Below are 27663 nucleotides of genomic sequence, written 5' to 3'. Positions count from 1 at the left end.
ATGCCGGGGGGTTTCCACTAGGGCTCAGCTGCACCTCCGCCTGTGCCCGAACTAGTTTCAGGAGCACAGTTTTGTATATCGTATCACCCGAGTCCCAAACTGGTACGAGGCACGTACTGTGACGTCCTGATGCAGCCTGACGCAGCGCGTCTGCACTGTAACTACAGTAATGGCGGCTGCTCTCGATGCGAGAGATGCGAGAGAAACTTTTCACAAGAAGGAATATGTGTGTTTACCTTGGGAAACGATTCATCTGGAACAGTTATTAATGCACGGTGGAAAAGTGACACACAGGATTAATTGCTTGGCACAGAAAGACATTTAAGAGTGTTTGAAAAGATTGCAAAAATCTGCCGGAGAAAGGACTGCATCAGACTGAATACAATGTGCCCTGACGAAATACATTGCTTTCGTCAGGGCATGACGCAAACATGAAATATTCATCCTGGATTTAAATTAAATGTCCCGATGTCTTGTAAATTATCTCAAAATTATTTAAATGTCACGGTTTTTAGCTTCCCCCTGTTTACACTATCTTAAAACTATTAAAATGTTTAAAACAGAGGCTAATTTTTATGTGATCAATCACATAATTTAATTATATTTGTAACCCCTCGTTATCACTATAACTATATGTTAATGGTATTCCAAATATAGATGCTTTAACGACTGCAGAAATACAAACCCAACAACCTTACAAAACTTAGCGATTAATACAACTGATCCATTCATTATGGTGTCAAAGTTATTTTTAAAGGAATCCCATTCACAATAAAAGCTGATGCCCTGCGATGTTATTGATGTGACTCTTCTTTTGCACATTGATACAGACAAAACATGCTGACACTGAATTTGTGAAAACTGTTCCTGTAAGTTATGGATCCCAGAGTGTTGTAGCCGTATTTATATACACATGTACAGTGAGGGGAAAAAGTATTTGATCCCCTGCTGATTTTGTACGTTTGCCCACTGACAAAGAAATGATCAGTCTATAATTTTAATGGTAGGTGTATTTTAACAGTGAGAGACAGAATAACAACAAAAAAATCCAAAAAAAACGCATTTCAAAAAAGTTATACATTGATTTGCATGTTAATGAGGGAAATAAGTATTTGATCCCCATCAATCAGCAAGATTTCTGGCTCCCAGGTGTCTTTTATACAGGTAACAAGCTGAGTTTAGGAGCACTCTCTTAAAGGGCGTGCTCCTAATCTCAGCTCGTTACCTATATAAAAGACACCTGTCCACAGAAGCAAACTCTCCAAAGACCAAAGAGCTGTCCAAGAATGTCAGGGACAAGATTGTAGACCTACACAAGGCTGGAATGGGCTACAAGACCATCGCCAAGCAGCTTGGTGAGAAGGTGACAATAGTTGGTGCGATTATTCGCAAATGGAAGAAACACAAAATAACTGTCAGTCTCCCTCGGTCTGGGGCTCCATGCAAGATCTCACCTCGTGGAGTTTCAATGATCATGAGAACGGTGAGGAATCAGCCCAGAACTACACAGGAGGATCTTGTTAGGATTGTTTTGTTGTTATACTGTCTCTCACTGTTAAAATACACCTACCATTAAATTTATAGACTGATCATTTCTTTGTCAGTGGGCAAACATACAAAATCAACAGGGGATCAAATACTTTTTCCCCTCACTATATACCTTATTTCAAATGAATTCAATGGGTAATAATGTTATTCAATTAGCTGACAAGAATGGGTTTATTAAGTTTTAGTTTTTCTATCATTAATTAGCAATCATCAAATTTCTTTAACTACAATTGACATTCCTCATTTATCTTAATTATCAATATGAAGGAGCCCTCCCAGCTGCTCGATGGGGGAGAGACAATGTTGTGGGAACACAAAGGAGCAGTGCAAAAATAATAAAAGTTTATTCCAAAATAGTGTTCAAGCAGGGAACCAAAAATCATAGTCGGCAAAAATAAGTCCAAACAAACAATTCAAAACAAAAAAAATTATAAACTCATGAATCTCTGTAACTAAAAGTTAAATGTAACTGAAAATACCATCAACTAAACAGATACATACTTCAGTCATAACAGAAGCCATGGTAGTATATGTACGAAGGGAAGTCTCTCTACTGAAGCATCCAGCACCCTTATATTGGTGCTGGCAGGCGGACTCCTCCCACAGTTCAAACCAACAAAGAAAACTATTAAATAAAATTAACAATAAAATAAAGTCAACCTAAACCCACAACTTAACTTCGTGTTTCCCATAAAATTCCCCAATTAAAAGTATTTAAATTCCGCCCCCCCAATAACCATGATTCCACTGTTCATCAATATACTCCCCCCATAGATAAAAACTTGCCCTTGCCCGACCCTTTAAATACCATGCCATTGGTGGCCCTCACCCCTTTAATTCAACCAAAATGGCGATGCACACAGACATGCATGTCATTCCCGTAATCCAAACAAAACAAGGTTTGTACAGGATTTAACAAAGATCTTAATAACACAACTAAACTTAATTAAATGACCTTATCAAAAGGAGACAAGCTGGCTCCATGAGGAGCGATATCATATAGTAAACAGAGAACTGAAAACCAGTTTAAGCCTTAGCTTTCTGTTAACATGTTAGTCAAATATATTTACTTTTAAACAATTACAGGAACAGTCTTACACTAGTAATACTTGTTTTGTTGATTACTGGTGATCATTCAGTGAGTGAAGATCAGGAGTGCAGTGACAGACAGAAATGACTATAAGGTGATCTTGATTTTTATTTGTTTGGCAGGTGCTTGGTATTGGTATTGGGTAAAGAGACATCATAGAAAGGACACAAAAGACATGCCAAGAAACATTTAGGAACCCTACAAAATAACGTCCTGGTAATGTTTACTTGTGACATTCTTTTATGGTCTTGGGAATGGTACAGGGATGTTCATAGGAAGTCATAGGAATGTCACAAAAAACGTCCAGGGAACCCTATAAAATAACATCTCATTAAGTTGATTTATGACATTCTTTTATGGTCTTGGGAATAGTACAAGCACAGAAAATCCATCAATTCAATAGGCCTGTTGACATGAAATAGAGACAGCACTTTTGGGAGGTATGCAGGGTTAGTCCGTAGCGTGACCCTGGAGCCATCTCCCGCAAAACGGACACACGATGGGTGTACGGACAGGGTGTGTAACTCGCTCACGCGTTTTGCAGAGGTGAATGCCAAGTGACACTAGCTTCAGCTCATCTGAGTTCAGTGGTTTGAATGGGGCTTGGGAAAGTGCGTCCAGCACTACATCAAGGCGCATGGGGCGTGGCTGTCTCCGAAGCTGCGTGTCTGGAGGAGGAGACGGAGAGGCTTGGGGAAAGGCGGAGGTCCAGAGCTCCTACTGTCACTCGCCGGATTGGGAGATCGGCGGGCATGACGGAGGTTGTGGCAGTTGCGACGTCGCCTGGGGAGAGACCGGGGGTCCGCGCTCACCGTAGAGGAGCCAGAAGCCGTGGTCAAATCGCGCCCGCTGTCGGTGCCCAGACAGACGGGGCAGAGGACCTCCCCACTCCAGGTGGGCAAGGTGTGTCAGCCGCAAGCGCCGAGCAAATCACTGAGCACACATGCACGTCAACCAAGAAACGTGCAGCGGGGGCGCTGGTCAGTGTTTGCACTAGGGGGCACACAACAACTGAAACGCCACTGCGACAAGTGGAGCACCTAGTGGGACTCGCCAACGTTAGTAGACAAGGGGGCACTGCAACACCAACCACACACAACCTTGAGATGGAACATTGTGTATCCAAACACCGGGGTGTAGGCTTAACCACACCAGGGTTTCTGGGGACTGCGGGTGACGCGGGGTCTGGGGTCCGAGGGGGCCAAGGGTATTAGGCCACCAGCCAAAGCGGGGCCTAATACCGAGGCCTTCACACACGGACGAGGAAGCATAGCAGAGCTCGATCCCAGCAAGCTGAGACAGCAAGATCTATAACCGCAGTAGCGGGCTGTAGTGCGGGGGTAAGCCAGCGGAGGAACCCCTCATGCTCATGCGGGCGAGATCTCTTCCAACACACCGAGGCAGCTGTAAGCACTCCTGCTGTGGTGGAAAAAGTCCTGTTGACAAAAAATCCACACAGCAAGCTATCAGAATATAGAAGGCACAATATAAACACGACTATTATTTTGAAATGCTCTATTTGTTTAGCGGAACTGAAACTGAAAAGCACAGATTCGGATAGCTATCAATAATAACTAACAAAAAACAAATAGAGACACACACAGTAGTGAAGATGGTGACAAACAACACAGCCGAGAAGCCAACCAACCGAAAAACACAGATTATAAGGTTTTAAGCACAGACAAGACACCGAGAGCTCATGTTCTCAGGTCCAGTGAAATGGCAAAAGAGGATGAACCTGCACAGATGACACCTTTTATACAAACATGAAGTGGAAGGGAGCTGTTTGAGTGACATGCGCAGGGGCCAATGGCAGCTTTGATACAGTGACGTTAGGCCTTAGAATTAGGACGAGTGGGCCTTGTTACCATCTGGGTCAAGTTTATACTATTACAAAATTCCTTTAAACAGTCTGAATCCTGTGTTCCCCATGCAAGAATAAAATGTCCAGCTATCAACACCTCAGCTGTTTTCCAATGTTTGGTGACAGATGCCATTTTCATCCAGATGATGATTATTATTATTATTATTATTATTATTATTATTATTATTATTATTAGCCACACAGGAATAAACAACTAAATTCTAGGTACAGTCTGAACAGATGTGTCTTGAGTAATCGCTGGAAGGAGGTCAGGGACTCATCATCAGCATAGAAATGGTAGGAGAAGCCATAGGATGCGAAGAGGGGGCCCAGAGAGCGTGTGAAGAGAGAGGGGGCCCAGGACGGAGCCTTGGGGTACACCTGTGAGGAGAGGTTGAGGTGTGGACAAAGAACCTCACGATGTCACTTGGTAGGTCCAGTTGTTGAGGTAGAAGGAGAACCAGGCGAGAGCAGTTCCAGAGATTCCAAGGTCAGTGAGGCAGGAGAGGAGGATGGAGTGATCGACGATGTCAGATGCTGCAGAGAGATCAAGGAGGATTAGTACTGAGTAGAGGGAGGCCACCCGAGCACAACTGAGGGAGTCAGTGACTGGTAGAATAGCAGTATCGGTGGAGTGAGCTGTGCAGAAGCTGGACTGCAGAGGATCAAGAAGTGAGTGATGGGAAAGAAATGCAGAGAGCTGACGGTGAGCAGCTTGCTTGAGGGTCTTTGAGAGGAAGGAGAGTAGGGAGACAGGGTGGTAGTTCTGATGAGAGGTAGGGTCAAGGGTTGTTTTTTTGAAGTGTGGGATCACAGCAGCTTGTTTGAAAGCAGAGGGGAAACAGACAGAGAGGAGGGAGGGGTTGAGGAGTTGAGGAGGGAGGAGATAGATCAGAAGCAGTAGCTTGGAGGAGGTGAGTTGGGAGAGGTTCCGGGGCACACCTTGTGGGTTTGTGATCTAGGAGGAGAGAGGAACATTCAGAGTCAGAGAGAATTGAGAATGAAGAAAAGGAATATCGATTAGTAGGAAATTTAGGTGGGATGGGTGAGGAGGGGAGACTGTTGAAGAGCCTGCGGATGTCTGTGATCTTAGAGGAGAAGAAGGAGAAAAAATCATCGGCAGAGATAGAAGCAGGATGAGAAAGGGGAGGGGGGACGAAGAGGGAGAAGAAGGTAGAGTTGAGTTTGCGTGGGTTGTTGACAGTGGATTCAAAGAGTTACTGGAAGTAAGACTTCTTGGCTGAGGTGTGTGAGGAGGAGAATGTAAACAGTGGTAGAGGTTGAGGGCAGCTGGGAATTTGGACCTCTTCCACTTCTGTTAAGTAGCACGTAGAGTGAATTGGGCTGAGCGGGGGACGGAAGAGATCCAGGGCTCTCCAGAAATGGAGAAAGAGATGAAGTGGTGGTCTGAGATGTCCGAGGGTGTCATGGAGAATGTCGAAGTTGAGTAGCATCTAGAGAAGATGAGATCCAGCTGGTGGCCTGCCCTGTGAGTGGGGGGTGGACAGAGAAGAGAAGGAGAAGGAGGGGAAGAAATCTGATAGAGTGGGAGGGGTTGGAGAGGTGGATGTTGAAGTCTCCCAGGAGGATGGTAGGTGAGGAGAGTGAGGGGAGGCAGGACAGAAGGAAGTCCAGTTCATCTAAGAAGGAGGCAAGTGGGCCAGGAGGGCAGTAGAGAACTAGAAGGAAGAGGTGAGAGGGAGAGGGAGAGGTGAGTTCTAGAGCATGGAATTCAAAGCTGTTAGAGGAAAGAAGGGGAAAGCAGTAGCCCTATCCCTCCTCCCCGCCCAGTAGGATGAGGGGAATGGCACAGGACAAACATAGAGGATAGGGCAGCAGGGGTGGTTGATTTCTCAGGGAAGATCAATGTCTCGGTGAGAGCCAGGAAATCCAGAGAGAGGTGGGAGGCAATAGCGGAAATGAAGTCGGCCATGTTGGAAGCTCAACAGACCTCAACAGAGTTGAAAGGAGGGGAGGGAGGAGGAGGGGAGAGGCAGAGAGATTAAGTTAAAGGGATTAGGGAGGCGGTGGTGAGCAGGTGCATGCCAAGAGACAGGAGAGAGCAGGACAGGAATCGGAGAGATAGTCATAGCTGCCTAGTGTTGCAGTGCAGCATCACCTCGCAAGCTTCTCCTCGCTGGAGTCCCACAGAGTCCTTGCCCTTTTGAATGGGGCCCTTTGGAGAGAGGGCACTGAAGGCTGCTGCTGGCACGTAGTTCCTGGAGGCCGTTAAATAGTCCACCTGTAACTAATTGGATGAATCCGCACCTGCACTGATTTGAATTACACTGCTACACTGTCCAGAGCCCACAAGTCCCACCCTAATACAGTGATTGGCCGAACTAAGTGCTTGGAATGTCTGGAATGCTAACGCTATTAACTGCCTGTTCTGATTGCAGAAAAGGCAAGACTGAGTGCACAGTAACACTGTACAATATCTTACTACAATTGTATGCAATACAACCGTTTCTGGTAACAGAAACTGCGTCAATTAAAAGCGCTAAGACAGTAACTATCAAACAGTAGCTGCCGTGCTAAGGTTACAAATACAGGTGCAATAAAAATACACTTAAACAAGCTAAACAAACCAGTACTTAGCAAAGCTAGGTCACTACGCCTATGTACACCTGCCGGGGAGAATAAGTCAACAACACAAGATGAATTCCGTGTTCAACAAAAAAAACAGTGAGGGAAAAAAGTATTTGATCCCCTGCTGATTTTGTACGTTTGCCCACTGACAAAGAAATGATCAGTCTATAATTTTAATGGTAGGTGTATTTTAACAGTGAGAGACAGAATAACAACAAAAAAATCCAGAAAAACGCATTTCAAAAAAGTTATAAATTGATTTGCATGTTAATGAGGGAAATAAGTATTTGACCCCTTCGATTTAGAACTTGGTGGCAAAACCCTTTTTGGCAATCACAGAGGTCAGACGTTTCTTGTAGTTGGCCACCAGGTTTGCACACATCTCAGGAGGGATTTTGTCCCACTCCTCTTTGCAGATCCTCTCCAAGTCATTAAGGTTTCGAGGCTGACGTTTGGCAACTCGAACCTTCAGCTCCCTCCACAGATTTTCTATGGGATTAAGGTCTGGAGACTGGCTAGGCCACTCCAGGACCTTAATGTGCTTCTTCTTGAGCCACTCCTTTGTTGCCTTGGCTGTGTGGTTTGGGTCATTGTCATGCTGGAATACCCATCCACGACCCATTTTCAATGCCCTGGCTGAGGGAAGGAGGTTCTCACCCAAGATTTGATGGTACATGGCCCCGTCCATTGTCCCTTTGATGCGGTGCAGTTGTCCTGACCCCTTAGCAGAAAAACACCCCCAAAGCATAATGTTTCCACCTCCATGTTTGACGGTGGGGATGGTGTTCTTGGGGTCATTCCTCCTCCTCCAAACACAGCGAGTTGCGTTGATGCCAAAGAGTTCGATTTTGGTCTCATCTGACCACCCGTCTGTGTGTGTGTATATATATACACACACACAGACGGGTGACAAATTAAAGGAAAAACCTGAATAAATGAGTGGAGGAACATAACAAATGCAGATGCCTCCAAACAGGTGTACTGCATGATACAATTAAGCAATTAACATCCTATCATGCTCTGTGGCATGTGTAACAATGCTGAGCAGGCCCAGTTGACCTCAATTTTGCATCAAGATGGCAAGAGGAAAGGATCTAAATGACTTTGAAAGAGGGGTCATTATTGGGGCATGAATGGCAGGAGCTCAATGGAAGACTGCTCAACTGGCTAGTGTTCTTGACAAGTGGGCGAGTGCATGTGTGGTGACACCAAGAGATTGGTACAGGCCTGACTGCTTGACCCCTACAGTGAGGGGGTCCGGAGGCTCTGTTATGTTGTGGGGGGCATTTTCCTGGCATGGTTTGGGTCCATGTGTCCCCTTAAGAGGGAAGGGTCACTGCAAATCATTACAAAGTGATTCTGAGTGATCACCTTTATCCTATGGTGAAACATTTCTATCCTGATGGGAGTGGTCTCTTCCAGGATGACAATGGCCCCATCCACAGGGCACGAGGGGTCACTGAATGGTTGGATCAGTATGAAAATTATGTGAATCATATGCTACTGCCTCAGTAGTCACCAGATCTCAACCCAACTGAATACCTATGGGAGATTTTGGACCAACGTGTTAGACAGATCTCTCCACCACCATCATCAAAACACCAAATGAGGGAATATCTTTCAGAAGAATGGTGTTCCATCCCTCCAGTAGAGTTCCAGAGACTCGTAGAATCTATGCCAAAAGGCACATTGAAGCTGTTCTGGCGGCTCGTGGTGGCCCAACACCTTACTGAGACACTTTATGTTGATTTTTCCTTTAATTTGTCACCCGTCTGTATGTATATACACTCACCTAAAGGATTATTAGGAACACCATACTAATACTGTGTTTGACCCCCTTTCGCCTTCAGAACTGCCTTAATTCTACGTGGCATTGATTCAACAAGGTGCTGAAAGCATTCTTTAGAAATGTTGGCCCATATTGATAGGATAGCATCTTGCAGTTGATGGAGATTTGTGGGATGCACATCCAGGGCACGAAGCTCCCGTTCCACCACATCCCAAAGATGCTCTATTGGGTTGAGATCTGGTGACTGTGGGGGCCAGTTTAGTACAGTGAACTCATTGTCATGTTCAAGAAACCAATTTGAAATGATTCGACCTTTGTGACATGGTGCATTATCCTGCTGGAAGTAGCCATCAGAGGATGGGTACATGGTGGTCATAAAGGGATGGACATGGTCAGAAACAATGCTCAGGTAGGCCGTGGCATTTAAACGATGCCCAATTGGCACTAAGGGGCCTAAAGTGTGCCAAGAAAACATCCCCCACACCATTACACCACCACCACCAGCCTGCACAGTGGTAACAAGGCATGATGGATCCATGTTCTCATTCCGTTTACGCCAAATTCTGACTCTACCATCTGAATGTCTCAACAGAAATCGAGACTCATCAGACCAGGCAACATTTTTCCAGTCTTCAACTGTCCAATTTTGGTGAGCTTGTGCAAATTGTAGCCTCTTTTTCCTATTTGTAGTGGAGATGAGTGGTACCCGGTGGGGTCTTCTGCTGTTGTAGCCCATCCGCCTCAAGGTTGTACGTGTTGTGGCTTCACAAATGCTTTGCTGCATACCTCGGTTGTAACGAGTGGTTATTTCAGTCAAAGTTGCTCTGCTATCAGCTTGAATCAGTCGGCCCATTCTCCTCTGACCTCTAGCATCAACAAGGCATTTTCGCCCACAGGACTGCCGCATACTGGATGTTTTTCCCTTTTCACACCATTCTTTGTAAACCCTAGAAATGGTTGTGCGTGAACATCCCAGTAACTGAGCAGATTGTGAAATACTCAGACCGGCCCGTCTGGCACCAACAACCATGCCACGCTCAAAATTGCTTAAATCACCTTTCTTTCCCATTCAGATATTCAGTTTGGAGTTCAGGAGATTGTCTTGGCCAGGACCACACCCCTAAATGCATTGAAGCAACTGCCATGTGATTGGTTGGTTAGATAATTGCATTAATGAGAAATTGAACAGGTGTTCCTAATAATCCTTTAGGTGAGTGTATATATATATATATATATATATATGTATACACACTGCAAGAAGAACAGATGAAAGATAGAAAAAGGAAATTATCAAATCGACTCCAAAAGAAGGTGAAGGTGTGCTGTGGTATCTGGCAACAAGACGTTAGCAGCAGATCCTTTAAGTCCTGTAAGTTGCGAGGTGGGGCCTCCATGGATCGGACTTGTTTGTCCAGCACATCCCACAGATGCTCGATTGGATTGAGATCTGGGGAATTTGGAGGCCAAGTCAACACCTTGAACTCGTGATTCATCAGACCAGGCCACCTTCTTCCATTGCTCCGTGGTCCAGTTCTGATGCTCACGTGCCCATTGTAGGCGCTTTCGGCAGTGGACAGGGGTCAGTATGGGCACCCTGTCTGATATGCGGCTACGCAGCCCCATACGCAACAAACTGCGATGCACTGTGTGTTCTGACACCTTTCTATCAGAACCAGCATTCACTTTTTCAGCAATTTGAGCTACAGTAGCTCGTCTGTTGGATCGGACCACACAGGCCAGCCTTCGCTCCCCACGTGCATCAATGAGCCTTGGCTGCCCATGACCCTGTCATGTTCACCACTTTTCCTTCCTTGGACCACTTTTGATAGGTACTGACCACTGCAGATCAGGAACACCCCACAAGAGCTGCAGTTTTGGAGATGCTCTGACCCAGCCGTCTAGCCATCACAAATTGGCCATTGTCAAAGTCACTCAGATCCTTACGCTTGCCCATTTTTCCTGCTGCTAACACATCGACTTTGAGGACAAAATGTTCACTTGCTGCCTAATATATCCCACCCACTGACAGGTGCCATGATAACGAGATTATCAGTGTTATTCACTTCACCTGTCAGTGGTCATAATGTTATGGCTGATCGGTATATATACTTTACATTTATTGACTTATTTAAATTCATATTTTTGTTGTCATTCTTTGTGTAAAAATATGTGTCCACAATAATAGAAAAATCCCATTACTGTAAGCATTTCTGTTCTTGTTTAATCTCAAAAATAATTCAAATCATTACAGTGAGAAAACTATGAATAGTGTGTTATTTTCAAAAGCACACATGCAAAAGGCATACAGGAAGCGTCAATTTAAAGTATTTAAACAATGTAAATCAAATGAATGCAAACAATCAGTAGAATGTGGTAGTACTTGTTCTTGTTAGCATTTTTTCCTTTAAACTAACATACTTTTAATTGATCAAAATGTATGAATTTCGATAAAATTATGCAATAAAATGCCGACTGGATTGAATCACAGAATCATTACTTTATGTTCATTACACATGAACATTAAAAATATGCCATGTACAATTACATATAGTATGTGAGTTTATATGTGCGTGGGTATGAAATGTAGGCTACTAACAATGTCGCAACTTCGACTTTAAAAACAACGCCCTAAATCACAAGAATGCAAAGAACCAGCCTAAACTTGAGCCCTTGCTGAAATGAGACATGTTCCAACAATTCCTAAAAAAGTTCCAGATGTGTCCAAACGCTCTGGGGGTTGGCTTATGTGTAATGTTAGTTAGTAACCTGAGCTTCGTGCATAGTATATTAATCATCATAAAAAATAACAGCTATTGATTTATATACTACCGTATAATAGTTTGTTTCCCCTCCTTACCATATTTTGTTAACGCAGAGTATTGTATTGCAGCATTTTCCACAGTGATTTCCTTTCCTGCCATCACGGAAGGTGGAATCCAGTGGTGTTTAGAGAGTGGGAGGATTCGGGAAAGGAGCCAGGATACCGCAAGAGCGACGGGGCTCAGAGAACGAGAAGTCTGAGCTGTTCACTTCGCAAGGAAACTTCTTAGCAGGAAATCTTGGCTAGAAATGGCGGTGAAGGTTTGTGAAATATTCGTTATTATATTCTGCAATCCTTATTTTCTAAATGCTGTTTATCTATGTGAATAATAGCATTTTACTATGAATACGCTGCTTTAAATCATTTAAACTTATGAGGGAAAATGTAGATTCGAGTTGTTCTGTGGAGACTTCTGGTTATCATGACTGGATAGGTTTTCCGATGTATTATTATATTAACGCGGTGTTTATTGTACATTGTTATCTCAACTACCCTGTGAAAACAGGGCGTTAAGCGTATGAAAAAGATCTTCAAGCTTTTCCAGTTTTATTCAAATAATGTTACGTTATATTGCTTCTTCTTTGTCTTGCTCTTATTTAACCCGCAAAACACATTCAATTTAAAGTATGCATTATTTACCCATTGTAAAGTCCTTTCTGTACTATGTCACTTATATATATTAACTTTAACAATGTGTGTTTACTGTCTTTGTCAATATGTAAAACTGGAAACACCCCTATATTATGTAGCCTATTATATATCAAGTGAAACGGACTTCAGTGACTAAGAAAACGCAAGACTACTAGTACTTATAATGCTGGCAGTTGAAAGGGTGCCCTTGTGAGATTCATTAGTAGTTACACGAGTCTGATAAAAACTCCCCCCCCCCCCTCTTCTGGTACCGCTCGGGTTTCTGCCAGTTTCAGATATGAAGTACTAGCTCGCTGAATCAATCGGTTCTTTATTTCTGGTAATACGTGTCAGGATTGACTTGTCGGAAAAAGCGTGCCGTTGTCTATGAGCAAATGGAAGTTAATCGGAGTGCCAGCAAAGGGTTCTGCAGAATTTAGTTTCTACAGTTTTGCCAAGGATCGCTCTTAGAGAGGAGCACCGTGTTACGGGTTTGCAATGAAGGAGGGTTCGGTGCTTTGAAGTAAAACAAAACAAAATACTTCTGTAATCATGCTAAAATGTAATTTCTTAGCCGTCTCTTCATTGCATTACAGTATACTGTAGGCTAGCCGTTAGCTTTCTGTTATGTTCTGAACGCTTATAGCATTTCTTTATCCGTTTTAGTATTCATGTTTGAATAATCAGTTATAGAAAGAAGGTAGTAATCAGTTCATGGCGATCCTCCAATAGGACTGCTTTAGTACAATGCGAATTTATGATGAATTTGGGCGTTTTCTATTATGACTGCACTGTTTCAAATATTTTGCAAGGTGTTGTTGAAAGTGTTGCAATAGTTGTTAATCCATTCTACCTGTATGATTTCACACACAAAAAAAAAAACTCTACAGAGAATTTGTCAGAGTAAGTGTAAGAAAGTAAGTTGTGATTAGAATTACTTTACCAACGTTCATTTCAGAGTTGCTTAACTGGATTTTGCCGTAGCTGATACACCCTAAAGGTAAATGCCTTCGTGCAGCAAGCAAACATGACTGTCCTTGTTACTACCTGACTAGGTTCCTGGATTGCATGACGTCACCTTTTATTGCGTTTGTGTGTTATATGGATACTTTCAATTATGTTCTCCATTACTACATACTTGCAACAGTGCTCATCCAGCAGCTTTACTTTACTATATGTATCACGAATGATCAGTAGGTGATGTCTTTAATAAAGATGTTCATTATTATGATTGTGAACATTATTACTTAGCAGATGCCCTTATCCAGGGAGAACAGTTTTTGGATTTTAGAGGAGAAAAAGGAAGAACAATGATCTGCAGAGCTAGAAGAAGGAGGAGGAAGGGAAGGCAAATACGGAAGAAGAAGTGGATAAAAGTGAGGGAGGAGAGAGGTGGACGTAACAGTCGACAGATGGATGGGAAAAGGAGTCACAATAGGATGTAAGAGAATGAGAGCAGTGGAGGCAAGGGTGGAAAGAGATTCCACCAGAAAGTGAAGATAGGGGTGGGTGGGGTAGAAAGAGGGGGGAGGGAAAGTAGAATGAGAGAAATTGGTCATCTAAGATGTCCAGAGGGGTCACACAAGGCATGGAAGGAGAGCAGCCTCTGTAGAATAGGCTTCAGTTTAATAGCTTTTACAAATTATTGGCATATGTGTGATTTAAAGAGACCTATTAAACCTGCTGGAGTTAGGGTATTGCAATTAATAGAATTGCATAGGGGCCTGGCTGGTCATAAATAAATAAATAAATACAGATTGATTGATTGATAAACTGGCTTTTGCCTGTAGTATTTTGACAATTCTATAAAGGCTATTCTTACATAAAGATTGTATTCCAGGCTTTATTCTGCAATATCACATTTGTTCTACTCTATTTACAATCGTTATTTAAATTTACCTCTTTGCTTAAATCCTATAATTCTGTCTACCTTCTGTCTAAATGTGTGTATTATGTGATACCCTAGCTCTCATAGAAGGTTTATTGTATTCAAATGGAAACAAATAGAGGCACAGGTAATTTTGGATAGAAGTTACTACAGCTGTGTATGAGGATAATTGTGGAAAACTCCTTCTGGCATTTTGTCAACATTTCATAAATCAATATTTTATTTGTATAGTGCCCTTTTCAGGGTAGCCACAGAGCACTTTACAGATTGATAAAAAGACAACAAAATAAATAAATAGTAAACTTTTTTTTTTTTGCTTAGCGATAATAAGTATCTTTTTAAAGTCACTGATTGTCTATATCTTATATCATTAGTGTCAGTGAGAATATTTGGCGTACAAATTTTAATGCTGGGCAGTTGGACTAATTTAACCTCAATGTCAGAAACTCTGGCTCTCGAACTTTTACTGATGTTGCTGGTGACACATTGTTATATTTCAAACTAGACTTTAATAATAAGCACCTTGTCAGCAGATGCACTGCTGAGGGTTTCGAATTGGTTTACGGTTCGTATAGGAGACTGGTTTGCTGGAGCTCTAGCTTTGGATTTCGTGATTTTTGTTTATCTGTTCTTTTAAAAATCAATTATTTACGTTGAAGTACTCATACCTTAGGAGTACAATGAGTATCAGATTTTAAAAAGTTAGATGTTTCAAAACAAGACTTTGCTGTAGCTAAAGAATGAAAACCTGTTTTCCCAGATGCCACACTTCAGAAATGCACCTAAATTCAACAGTGCAATGTTGGATTGCTACTTATACAGAATTATTAAATCCAAACTTCTATTCTTTTAGTATTGTTAGGAACAAAATACAAACCAAAAGCAAGGGACTTTTGGATTTAAGGAAACGTCTGGTTTGGTGTCTGAATATTCTTATGGTTCTATACATTAAAATTTGATTAAATAATTTACTATGGTACCCATGTACATGTTTTTCACCAGTCTGTTTAAGATTTTATAGTTTATGTATGTATTCTTTAATTTGATTTTTTTTAAATATAAAATAAAGCCCCCAAACAGAACCTATACTGACACCCTCTACACCCGTTGATTTAGGATAAAAGGTTTCAAAGACAGAGTTGGCCACTTGCTCACTTGGTTGCTCAAAAGCTCACCAATCCCATAAATTATTAAGGATTCCATTGAATCTGCTCACACAATATTTGTAGGCAGTTAGATCCAGAAAGAATGTTATTTAATGAATGGGGAATAAAATTACACTGGCACTGCTTGGCTGGCAGCAGTATAATTAAGCATCAAATTATGTGTCAGAGGTGCCGTGCAATCAGATATACAGTGGATCATGGTCTATTGTTACATTGGTTTTGAGATTCACCATAAATATGTACATGAGAAGAAGACATCGTCGGGGGGAACATCTTCATGTGAAAAAGTATAGCTTTTTTGAGCTTTATTGAGCTTTGTACAATAAATAAATAATATATTTAAGAATTCAATAATGAAACAGTTCAAACATTTTAAAGTAAACATTCCAGTTCATTGTTAACTGTGTGCTCTACTAGTTTAAATTAACTTAATGTGTGGCATATTCAAGTCGTCAATAAATCTAGGTTAAAAGGTTAGATGTGGGGGATTAGAACTGCCTCATTTTTGCAGACCAGAACCTCATCTATACAATGTATAAAGCAGTACCACTTAGTCAAGCCCACCTTTTTGGTGCTATTAATGATTCCAAATAATGATTACACAGCGTAACACATTTTTATTTATTTTTTGTTCCTGGGTAGTAAGTGTTATTTCCTGATAGAAAATGTCTATTATCCCCCACAAACTTTGCTTTTGTGACCAGGACACTGATATTTATATCACATATATTTATAAATAAAGTATAATCGTAAATCTCGAAAAACTACTCGCTTCTAAATCTTTTGTAGTCATTTTTGTATTACTTTAGTATAAATACATGTTAATTTGAATTCATATGTAGTTTTTTTCTGACTTTATGTGAACGAAAAGACAGAAAGTCGCCCGTTTCCTCATTGGAAATGGTTACATTTCAAAATATCACTGTCCTGGTCACAAAAGCAAAGTTTGTGTGGGATAATAGACATTTTCTATACTTTTGAGGCATAAGCAATAAGGAAATAACACTTACTACCCAGGAACAAAAATTGTGTTACATAGTGTTATTATTAATTTGCAAACCTGATTTTACTTGAATCTCTGATAAAATCAGTTGAATGGTTTATTTTATCTAAGTTGAATCAGAGATTCAAGTAAAATTCAAGTAAAATCAGGTTTGCCCTTACCGAACTATTTAATATTGGGTACATTTTCTCTTCTCTCAACAGCACTCAGACCTGGAGAAGGCCATTAATACTCTGGTCACAGATTTCCATGCTGCTGCAGGTGATAATGGCAGTACGCTAAAGAGCAACGAGTTCAAAAGTCTTCTTTCCAGCCAGTTGCCCAACCTAGTCAAAGTAAGTAATCTGTAAGGTATGGCTGCAGTGTGTATTCAGGTGTGGCTATAACAATTACACCTGCAGGTGTGTCACGTTATCGGAAGGGATTTTCAGTCATGGAGTAGCACCTTCCCACTCCTCCCCTAATCTCCATTTCCCTTTTACACTGCTGTAGTCTACCAGCTGTGTGGTGTGTTAACTCTGTCAAGTTCCTTGGGGGTGTGTTGTGGCAAGTCATGCTACACATTTTCAATTTGATTGAGGTCGGAGCTCTGACTGAGCCACTCAAGGACATTTACCACTCCAGTGTAGCTTTGGCTGTGTGCTGCGGGTCGTTTGTCATGCTGAAAGGTGAACTTCCGTACCAGTTTCAGCTTTCTTGCATAGGGCAGCAGGTCTTCCACAAGGACATTCTATACTTTAATTGTCATTACCCCAGTCCCTGCTGATGATAAACATGCCCATAACATGATGCTGTCTCCACCATGCTTCACACTAGGGATGGTAGTCTTTGGGTGATGCCCTTTTTGCCACATCACTACAGAATCTCTAGAGTGTTAAGTTGGGCTTTCTTGAAGCATATCTTCCTTCTTGTCACCCTACCATACAAGCCAGATTTGTGGAGTGCTTGGCATATTCTTTACATGTACATAGTTTGACCAGTCTTAGCCATAAAAGTCTGTAGCTCTTGCAAAGTTGCCATTGGCCACTTGGTCAGTTATCCTGTTTGGAGAGACGGCTTGATTTATGTTGGATCTTGGGTAAGATACACCTTCCACTTCTTAATAAGCATCATCTGAACCATGATCCATGGCAGGGGCGTCACTAGACCCTATTTAGTGGGGCTTCAGCCCCCCTGTATTTTCTCTCAGCCTCCCTAAAAATATAATAATCAAACCATATCCCCCATATGGGATATGCCCATATCCCCCATATCAGCCCATATCCCCGGTTACACCGGAGAAAACCCTGTCAGCATCACCTCGCCCCTCCCACCCCAAAACCGGAGAAAACCCCATCAGCGACCCCCCCCACGCTGACACCAGAAGATGATCAGCCCCCCTATAACTTCAAGTTGAGAAACAGTCCTGCTCCAAGGGATGTTAAACAAGGTCTTTGATATTTCTTTATACCAATTCCCTGATCTGTTCCTTTAAACAACTTTGTCCTGTAGGTTTTTTGACAACTTTGTTTCTGGTTTACATATATATATATTGTGACGGAAGTGCTTCCGTGTACTGACTAAACCTGTAACGTCTTGCTTTTCCAGCCTGTCAATTGTTTCTTCTAACCCCAGAAACACAAACAGGTATAGGGTTTTCACGCTGTATTGTTTATTAAAGTTCCCGAACAAAACAAACGGCAAAATCATGTCATCTTCAAGTCCTCAACTGTACTAGGATCAACTAAATCCAAGGGACAACTAGGCCTGTTTAACCTGTAAACAACAATTGTTCTTTCCCATCCCATCAGTCCTTTTTCTTTTCCTTTTGTTCTCCCCTCTCTCTTTTCACCTTCTTCCCCATGTGCTTTTAAGTGAGTGTGACTAAGTGTCCCCAATAATCCCATTAAGCCGACCCCACAACAATCAATTGTACCCTTAAGACCTCTACCAACACGGCCACCTTGACTTCAGCCTCCTTACCCAAGATGGAGCGTACCTTCCTCAACCCCCAGGGTCCTAGAGCCTCTAAATTCACATTTGGGAATGTACACTCCATCACTATAACGTATATATGTAAACCACGATTCACTGTTTTCACATTGTGATGACAAATGGCTAGGTTGGGGTGCATGCCTGGTACCAATAAACTTGGTGAGAGGGTCCGTGATGCAATCACTTGTCCTCCAATTCAAACTTTAGGTCATTGGGGCACGATAATATCCCAACAATATTTCATATTAATACTTAATATTTACAAAGGAGACGGGCAGCAGCCAATGTGATTTGAATTGATTGAATCCAGGAAGAATAAACATGACAGAAGTATTTGATTTTCAGAAGTATTTACTGAAATTCTTCAAATACTGATAGTTGTTTTGGGGCAGGTTATTCAAAAATACTGAAATACAGAGAAAATCATATTTTCAAATACAAATACCAATTAGTATCTGTAATTGACCCAAGTCTTTGAAAAATATCGATATATACAATGCGATGATCATGATGGGATGGATATAGCCTATGACTGTTGCTCACATCAGAGTATACAGGCCATATTGCCCTCATCTCCCCAGCCATGTCTTTACCCATGTTCTTTTTTCTCACCCCCTGTTCTTAAATGGTCATCTAGTGTGCATCAAAATGCAAAAGACGGTTGTTAAGTTTGAGCTGCCCTCCGTTATCAAAATCGGTTCAGATTAAAAAATGTGTGTAGTTTGAGCCTAGCATTAGGGTATACACCGATCAGCAATAACATTATGACCACTGATAGGTGAAGTAAATAACACTGATAATCTCATTATCATGGCACCTGTCAGTGGGTGGGATATATTAGGCAGCAAGTGAACATTTTGTCATCAAAATTCATGTGTTAGAAGCAGGAAAAATGGGCAAGCGTAAGGATCTGAGCGACTTTGACAAGGGCCAAATTGTGATGGCTAGACGACTGGGTCAGAGCATCTCCAAAACTGCAGCTCTTGTGGGGTGTTCCCGGTCTGCAGTGGTCAGTACCTATCAAAAGTGGTCCAAGGAAGGAGAAGTGGTGAAACGACGACAGGGTCATGGACGGCCAAGGCTCATTGATGCACGTGTGGGGCGAAGGCTGGCCTGTGTGGTCCGATCCAACAGATGAGCTACTGTAGCTCAGATTGCTGAAAAAGTGAATGCTGGTTCTGATAGAAAGGTGTCAGAACACACAGTGCATCGCAGTTTGTTGCATATGGGGCTGTGTAGCCGCAGACCAGTCAGGGTGCCCATGCTGACCCCTGTCCACTGCTGAAAGCGCCTACAATGGGCACGTGAGCATCAGAACTGGACCACGGAGCAATGGAAGAAGGTGGCCTGGTCTGATGAATCACGACTTCAAGGTGTTGACTTGGCCTCCAAATTCCCCAGATCTCAATCCAATCGAGCATCTGTGGGATGTGCTGGACAAACAAGTCCGATCCATGGAGGCCCCACCTCGCAACTTACAGGACTTAAAGGATCTGCTGCTAACGTCTTGGTTCCAGATACCACAGCACACCTTCAGAGGTCTAGTGGAGTCCATGCCTCGACAGGTCAGGGCTGTTTTGGTGACAAAGGGTACCTACACAATATTAGGCAGGTGGTCATAATGTTATGGCTGATCGGTGTATACTGAGGGTAATTGGATAATTGATATCTGCATAATAGATACCTCTACCTCTTAACCTTAAGTTAAATAAGGTAATATATTTTTCAATATTTTCTTTATATTTTGTCTATTTTATTGAAAAAATATGTTTTGTCATTAAAGTAATATGTATAATGTTCAGATATTCTGAACCATATAATTTTTTGAGTGATGTGCATATATATATATATATATAATTTTATTACTACTTTTTTATTTAGTCATATATTTACAATGTGAGCAGTAGCCACTGAAAAGAGTATGTAAAGAGAAAAACAATGTTGTAAGATCAAGCTTGAAAAACGAATGTCAAGTATGGGAAACATTTATCAAGTATGGGAAATATGTCACACGTTGGAGGTTCTGAAACTATGTCAAAGCTGCTGATTGGCCCTTCAGTGGGGTGATGTAGAAGCATGCCCCATTCTCTAGTTTCTTCTCCAAACACCACTGAGGTAATTTCCTCTTTACTTTTCAGCTTTGTGGGAAACGGTTGTCTGTGACTTAAGAGCTAGTTACTGCTAGTAGAGTATGAAAAAAATCTTTATTCTGTGACTGTTTTACCTACTACTACAACTGTAGTGGAAACTGGCTTTTGTCCCTTCCTAGGGTTCCGGTACAAAATATATTTATTCTGCATGTCTTGGTCTTCAGCTTAAGTTTCCAAAAGATGAGGGGTAAATTAAATGAACAGTATTGCTCTTCAGCAGTCCACAATCCACAAAATTGCAATCCAAAGTTTAGAAAACAATTTCAATCAGGCTTTTATTTCACAAGGTCAGAAGTCCTTCAGAATTCAGATTTGGAAAAAACAGCTTCCAAATATCCACAACAATAAGAAAAACTAAAATAACTAGAAAAACCACATTGATCATACTCCATAATAAAACAAACAGCACAACTAATTGATCTAGTGTAAGGGATATTTCATACTGTAGAAGAAAAAAAAACAGAACCAGAATTTCCCCTCCCTTTTATACACAGTTTTAAATAAATAAATTAATTAATTAACTAATAACCAACCAATAAATCAAATTAGAAATTACATCACCACATTCACATTCAATTATCAGATTACTGTTGTGGCCCATTACTACATGAGAATCCATTATACATTTCCATAAATTAAAATGGTTCAACAAACCAAAAAATAACAATAGGGTTACAATAGTACTGTATTGTTTGTACATTGATTGTATTTTGTGTGTTTCTTGAAAGAAAAAAATCACATGATTCAGATTTTTTGTTTTTGCTCTCTCTTTTGTCTTTTAGATCGAGCTTCACTGGAGGGTCAGGTAGCAAGTTTCAATCTAGTATTTAACAGGTTGAGTTACTTCACTGGGCTGCTATTTTTAGTAAGCTGTCTTGCTAGTGGTCATGACCACTGCTTGTGTACCAAGAGCATGTGCCTCACCAGACAGGACGATATTCTGCTGCTTCTACTCTTGGTGCTTCCGGCATTTTTGTCACAAATATCCTGGACACTTTGGTTGCTTGTGCCTTTACTGCAGACATCACCTTACCACTTGGGCATACATATTTTTTGCACTTTTGACCCTTGAGTGTCAATACACATTGGCACTCTAACATAAGTTTTGTTTCTCCCCCATGCTCTCATAGTCTGTGGCAGCAAAAGCAGACAACATTACATTTGAATGTATCATGATATAGTATATTGCCTGTTACATCCAGAAAATCATTATATAATCTTATAGGGTCTGAAATTAACTTTTTGATGAACCAGCAAAATTCACCAGCCACTTTTTACCAGCCAGATTGTTTTTTCTCATGGTAAACACATCAACATGCTTTGCAATGTTCATTTTCCAATAATGGAACTACATCCAATTTAAATAAGCAGAATTTATGAACAATTCCGTTATAGCAGGTATATTAAGTGGAATACACACACATCTAGAAAAATCACAAAACAAAGGTAATGGTTCTAGTACTACATATAATGGACAGTGTACAATTAAAACATTCATGACAAGTCATGCAATGCATTGTACCCAGTTTAGCTGTAGGCCAGGGGTTTTCAGACAGGTTCCAGAGTACCCCCTTAATTTAATAGTAAATTGCTTTGTTAGGTCAATTAAGGATTCAATTAAGCAATTAAAACCTCAGGGCATGGGGTACTCCAGGACCGGCTTGAAAACCCCTGCTGTAGGCTAAATTTCCATTGCTAGTTGTCCATGGGCAGGTAAAAGTATTGTCCACATCAAGGTAGTGCCGATAGCAGATGATATCGCAAATCAACGATAATGCCGATAATCCTGGTGGTGGGGGCGTGCAGATGGCTTTCAGATTTTTTGTTTGTGGAAGTTAAATAACTTCTAATATGGATACCCTTACATCCGATCATATTATTAAAAGGTTCAATACTTAAAAAGCGTCCTGCACGATTATAAAATAAAAGATGACTAGAATAGGGAACAAAATGTATTTTCCATTTTAATAGGCTATGAAGGACTCACACTGAGAATAACACTTTATTCTCGCAGCACTTGCTCCTTGATGAACGTAATTACACATTTCAATTAGTGTATTTTATAGAAAAAGCTTTACCCATATCACTTTTAAAAATTGTTTCAATATGTTAAAGAAGGAAGCATAAAGTTTTTAACTGTGCAGGTGATACTCTTGAGGTTCGTTCAGAGACGGTTGCTATAGCAATGTGTTGACGCTACAGCTGTGATCAACCCGACAGACCACTGTCCACTGTTTAATACCACAAATAGCAGCTGCATGGTATTTAGAACAGCTTTCTATTGACGAAAACAAATGCAGATTTTTTCACCCTGCATAAATAAATAAATATAAAACATGTAATTTCATTAAAATATACAAATAAATCATATAAAACATAGGCTATAAGCTTAATGACTACACGTGGTGTTGCAGGCTATCCTACTGCCGTCATTATATCACAACATGCAACAGTTAACTCCGCAAAGCCTGCTGTGATGCTGACACTGACTTCACCCACTATTTGTATCTAGTAATGCCCTGATTTCAGAAACTGAAAGTATAGGTGATCTAATTTGCCATTATTTTAAGATGTTTTAATATAATATTACTGTATAATGAATCTGGGAGTTGTACAAAGTTTTTATTTTTTATTTTTTTTATTTAATTAATAACAACAATGAGACAAAACAAATATAAACATAGGCTATGTTTAGCCTAAACACAATGACTTACAATGCCTGTCCTTTTAGATGTATCAAAATTCAAACACAAATAAACAGCCTAAATAAATAACAAATGCACTATAGGCGAAATCAAAATCTAAACATGAAGGAAAAAAAATAATAAAACACAGGAATATCCTAAATGTAGACCTTTTGAATAAAGCTTGCTCCAAAATACAATATTTTCTGTGTTTAGTTGGGCTATGCATTTTTTCAGAAGAAAACCAACATGTTAACTGAAGTAACACTGAAGACACGTTCCGATTGCGTGCTTGTGGTACAGATGCAGCTGTATTGTCGTGCTATATTTGACATCCGTGAAAACCGTCTTTCATTGGCTAACCACCACACAAGAGGATCATCTTCCTCTTCAATAACCACCTCTTGCAGGTAGACCGCAAGCTCGGCCCTGGCTTGCTGGTCTGTACTGAGGGTTATGGAGGGCTTTGCTTTCCCCAATAGACTGCCAAGAGTTTTTTTGTTTTTTTGGCATGTGTTGGCTGACCAGCTCCCTCCTCCTCTTCTCTTTGAGGCTGGCTGGATGGCTGGCTCTGTTGGTAGAACGCTGTCATCTCCCTTTCTAAGTGCCTGATAATGTCATCAAGTAACGCCTCTTCAATGTGATCCCCCCCGGTATCTTGGATCAAGAAACGCAGCTTTGCGCATTATGTCCTTCGTTGCTGCTTTTTCATATTTTGCCTCAAAGTGCTCTACAATGTTGTTTTGATGGCATTTGTGAGCTGCAAGTCTTCTTCGTTTACATTTAGGACCTAATTCTTAATTAGTCTCAGCATGGGCAGAAGAGACGGGACCTTTAAGTCTGTCTCTCCTGAGAGAATGTCCGTGAAATCAACGAATGTGTGAATGCACCACATTCACTGATTTGAGGATGCTGATGTCCTGCCAAGTCAGATTGGGTTGAGTCCGTCAGTCATCCACAAAGACCCGTCTAATTGCTGGGGCTTGCTCCAAGATCCGCGCCACCATTTTCTGTTTTGTCATGTCAGCACTGGACCACATATCTGTAGTTAATGCCAAGAAGTCCGCTTTCTTGACAGCATAGGTAACGTCATCCCGTACTTTGTTGTAGAGTTCAGGAATGGCGTTCTTGGAGAAGGTTCTTCTAGGCAGCTCATACTGGTGATCAAAGGTGTGCAGCATCTCTTTAAATGTCCTTTTCTACAGTGTGAAATGAAACTATTTCCTTTGCCAAGTACCGTGTAACTGCAGCAGTTCACTGTACCCACCTTGCTCTATCCCTTTTATATTTATTAGTTTTAGAAAAAGCTGTTTGTACTGGTTGCTGTTGACTGGTACCTGGTTTTGAAAATTAAGCTGCTGAACGTCGAGACAATATGGCAAATTCAGCGGGGTGATGGTAACAGAGATAAGAATGAAGATTTGTTGTTTGGGCATCTTTGGCAGATATCTGTTTTTGCATAGGCGTCAAATCACCTCAGTTATGTCCTGTGGCTCGCCCTTCTCGTTTGGCCAGAAACAAGTCAATTTTTGATGTTATTCAGGTCTACAGCAGTAATGATTGACATAAATGTAGAAGTTGATAAGCAGTAAACAATTGTTGCACGAGCCTGCCCCACCCCGTCCTGCACCTGCACCATGCCCGCGCCTCCAGATATTTTTGACGCCTGGGCGTCCATTTTTATTGTTCCTCGGGTCTACTACAGCAATGGTGAACACCCCGACACGCCGTTCTAGCTGGGTAACACTCCCCCCACTCACCAGGCAATAATATCGGATATCGCGATGTTTGGGTGTCTATCATCGGTGGTATGTTTTTTTTTTTATTATCACTCAACTCTAGTCCACATACTGGTCACTGGCTTAGTAACTCCAACTATATGGCTCCACATTTTGTGTGAGTAACGTCAGCTAGCTGACAGACTTTTTCTGTGTTGGTTCAGGTTCAGGTTTCAGCTTCAACCACATTGCTGAGGAGTTTGTTCCAGATTATGATGACTCTCTGTGCGAAGAAGTCTCCTGTTTTCTGTCTTGAATGCCTTGAAGCCCAATTTCCATTTGTGTCCCTGCAGATCTGGAAAAGCTCCTCTGGTTTGATGTGGTCGATGCCTTTCATGATTTTGAAGACTTGAATCAAGTCCTCATGTAGTATCCTCTGCTCCAGGGTGAAAAGGTTCAGTTCCCTCAGTCTCTCTGAGTAGGACATTCCCCTCAGACCTGGAATAAGTCTGGTTGCTTGCCTCTGAACTGCCTCTAGAGCATTACCTTTGGTGTGGAACCTTATCAAAAGCTTTCTGAAAATCTAAGTATATCATATCATATGCTTTCATGTGATCTACAGCTGCAGTTGCATGTTCAAAAAACTTTAATACATTAGTAAGACATGATCTGCATCATCTAAACCCATGTTGAATACGACAAAAAATAGGGTTTTCATTAAGATGCTCTTCTATTTTCTGTCTAATCATTTTTTCAAAAATGTTACAAGTAATGCAGGTGAGACGGATTGGTCTGTAATTTCCTGGCTCAGTTTTGGCCCCTCTCTTGTGGATTGGTATGACATTTGCAGCTTTCCAATCAGTTGGCACATCCCCTGTTCTAAGTGTCATTTGGAATATTTGAGTTAGCGGCCTATAAATAATTTCCCAAATTTCTTTAAGTACTTTTGGAAAAATACCATCTGGCCCAGGTGATTTGTTTGTTGTTAACCTGTGATGTACTAATTTAGAAAATTTGCCACATCTTGTTATTTTTCTAAGATACTTCAGTTTTTCCCCTTTAGTTGTTTTACTTCCTCCTTTATTGACCTCTTGCTGTTATAGTATTGAAAAAAGATCTTTGCATTAGTTTTAGCTCCAATAGCTGTTTCTTTCTATTTCCCTCTTTGCTTTCCTGATCCCTCTCTTAACATCACTTTGCAATTGTATATATTCTTTGTATTTTGTTTAATCTCTATCCCCTTTGTATGCGCTATACAACATTTTCTTTCTCTTTATATTTTTTACATGATTCTATTAAACCATTTTGGCCAATTTTTTTGGTCCTCAATTTGCTAAGTTTTGGTACAAATTTCTCCTGAGCCTCTAGTAGTATATTTTTTAAATATAACCATCCATTTTCAACTGAATCTGTATTCAGTGTGCCCCAGTATAATTGTATGCTTCTCACCTCATTACTTTCTTTGGAACTGATCAAAACTTTTGATAATCCACAGTAAGATAACTGACTTTAAATAACATTTTAAAAACAAGTGGAAGTGATACTGTGCTACCCTAAATTTGTGCTCATATGAAAATGGGCAGCAAATTAATAAATTTTTCAAGTGATGATTGTAATGCATGACAAAATGATCATTTTGGTGTCTGGAATGTCTGAAGCCCACAGGCAGTGTTCTGATGCATTCTTTTACCTCTGACAGGGTGTTAATGATGACCAGCTCATGGGAGACCTGATGAAGAAGCTGAACATCAAGGACAGCGAGGGGATCACCTTTAAAGAGTTCTGGGGATTAATTCAGCAACTGGCTACATCTCAGCATGGCCTGACCAGCCAAGACAAATCTGCAAAGTGTGGTTGCCAGCTCTCGTAAAACCCTGAATGGGGAGCAAGAATCCATTAGACCAGTGTTTTCCAAAACATCCTTGATGCCCTTTATCCAGTTCAGGGTATTGACCTAACTGGCACCTGTTCATTTATATTATGTTGCGTAACATTCCCTATTAGGGGAGCAAGGTGGCATAGTGGTTAGCACTGCCTCACAACTCCTGGGACCTATGTTTTATTCTGGCCCTGGGTGTCTGTCTGCATGAAGTTTGCATATTATCCCCATGGCTCGGTTGGTTTTCTCCAGGAGCTCTGGTTTCCTTCCACATCCCAAAGACATGTTGATCAACCTGAGCAGCTACTCTAAATCACCCTGTTCTTGTGTGTGTGTCTGTGTGTGTGTGTGTACATTAGTGCTGCCCTGCAATGGACAGGTGTCACGAGCAGGGTGTATCCTGTCTTTCAACCTGTGTACAAGAGGTTAAACTCTGGCTCAGCGCCACCCTGTACTTTATGAAGTGGTTATTAAAGATGGATGGATGAATACATTGTCCACTAATAACATGTCCCTGTTTGTTTTTTTAATGCAAGATGTGCATATTTTCTTGTACAATGTTATGCAGATTTTAAAATACATGATCTTGTGCTATCTTAGGACAGTTTCGGAATACACTGCTTTAGACTAATTTCTCCAAATTTATCTCCCACACCCCCATCCCCTTAACTGTTCCCACTAGACAACACTGAGCAACCAGTGTGGAGTCACATCAGGAACAAAGGGAATCTGAAAATACATTCTATATCAATACTGTGAGCCACTGAATTAGGGTTACTGGATACACAATAGTATGAAATGTTCTTTCTATAACATAGTATTATGTAATTCAACATAATATTTAATCAAATATGGTATATGTTTTTGTTT

The 27663-nt window shown here is 41.1% G+C and overlaps 1 protein-coding gene and 1 long non-coding RNA gene across 3 annotated transcripts; one reads left to right on the top strand and one right to left on the bottom strand.

The window, feature by feature from the left end:
• Positions 1–1870: 1870 nt before the first annotated feature.
• Positions 1871–11812, bottom strand: LOC136767694 (uncharacterized). 2 transcript variants are annotated; one of them, XR_010821866.1, is made up of 4 exons: positions 11738–11812; positions 6622–6721; positions 4884–5039; positions 1871–4074 (listed from the first exon to the last, which is right to left on the bottom strand). It is a non-coding gene; the product is annotated as an uncharacterized LOC136767694 (long non-coding RNA). The 2 variants fall into 2 exon arrangements; XR_010821865.1 differs by having other exon boundaries at positions 1871–5039.
• Positions 11795–27300, top strand: LOC136767693 (protein S100-A13). Its single transcript, XM_066721642.1, has 3 exons — positions 11795–11961; positions 16592–16723; positions 26614–27300. Exons 1-3 carry the CDS (start codon positions 11950–11952, stop codon positions 26782–26784), a joined length of 315 nt encoding a protein of 104 aa, XP_066577739.1. The 5' UTR covers positions 11795–11949; the 3' UTR covers positions 26785–27300.
• The last annotated feature ends 363 nt before the right edge of the window (positions 27301–27663 follow it).

Source organism: Amia ocellicauda, chromosome 14 (assembly GCF_036373705.1).
Source record: "Amia ocellicauda isolate fAmiCal2 chromosome 14, fAmiCal2.hap1, whole genome shotgun sequence".
In the NCBI taxonomy this organism is placed as follows: domain Eukaryota; kingdom Metazoa; phylum Chordata; class Actinopteri; order Amiiformes; family Amiidae; genus Amia; species Amia ocellicauda.
This window is presented reverse-complemented; position numbering and strand designations above follow the sequence as displayed.

Coding starts and splice junctions, on each gene's coding strand:
- LOC136767693 (XM_066721642.1), top strand. Junction 16,724..26,613: donor AGTTGCCCAACCTAGTCAAA/GTAAGTAATCTG, acceptor TACCTCTGACAG/GGTGTTAATGATGACCAGCT.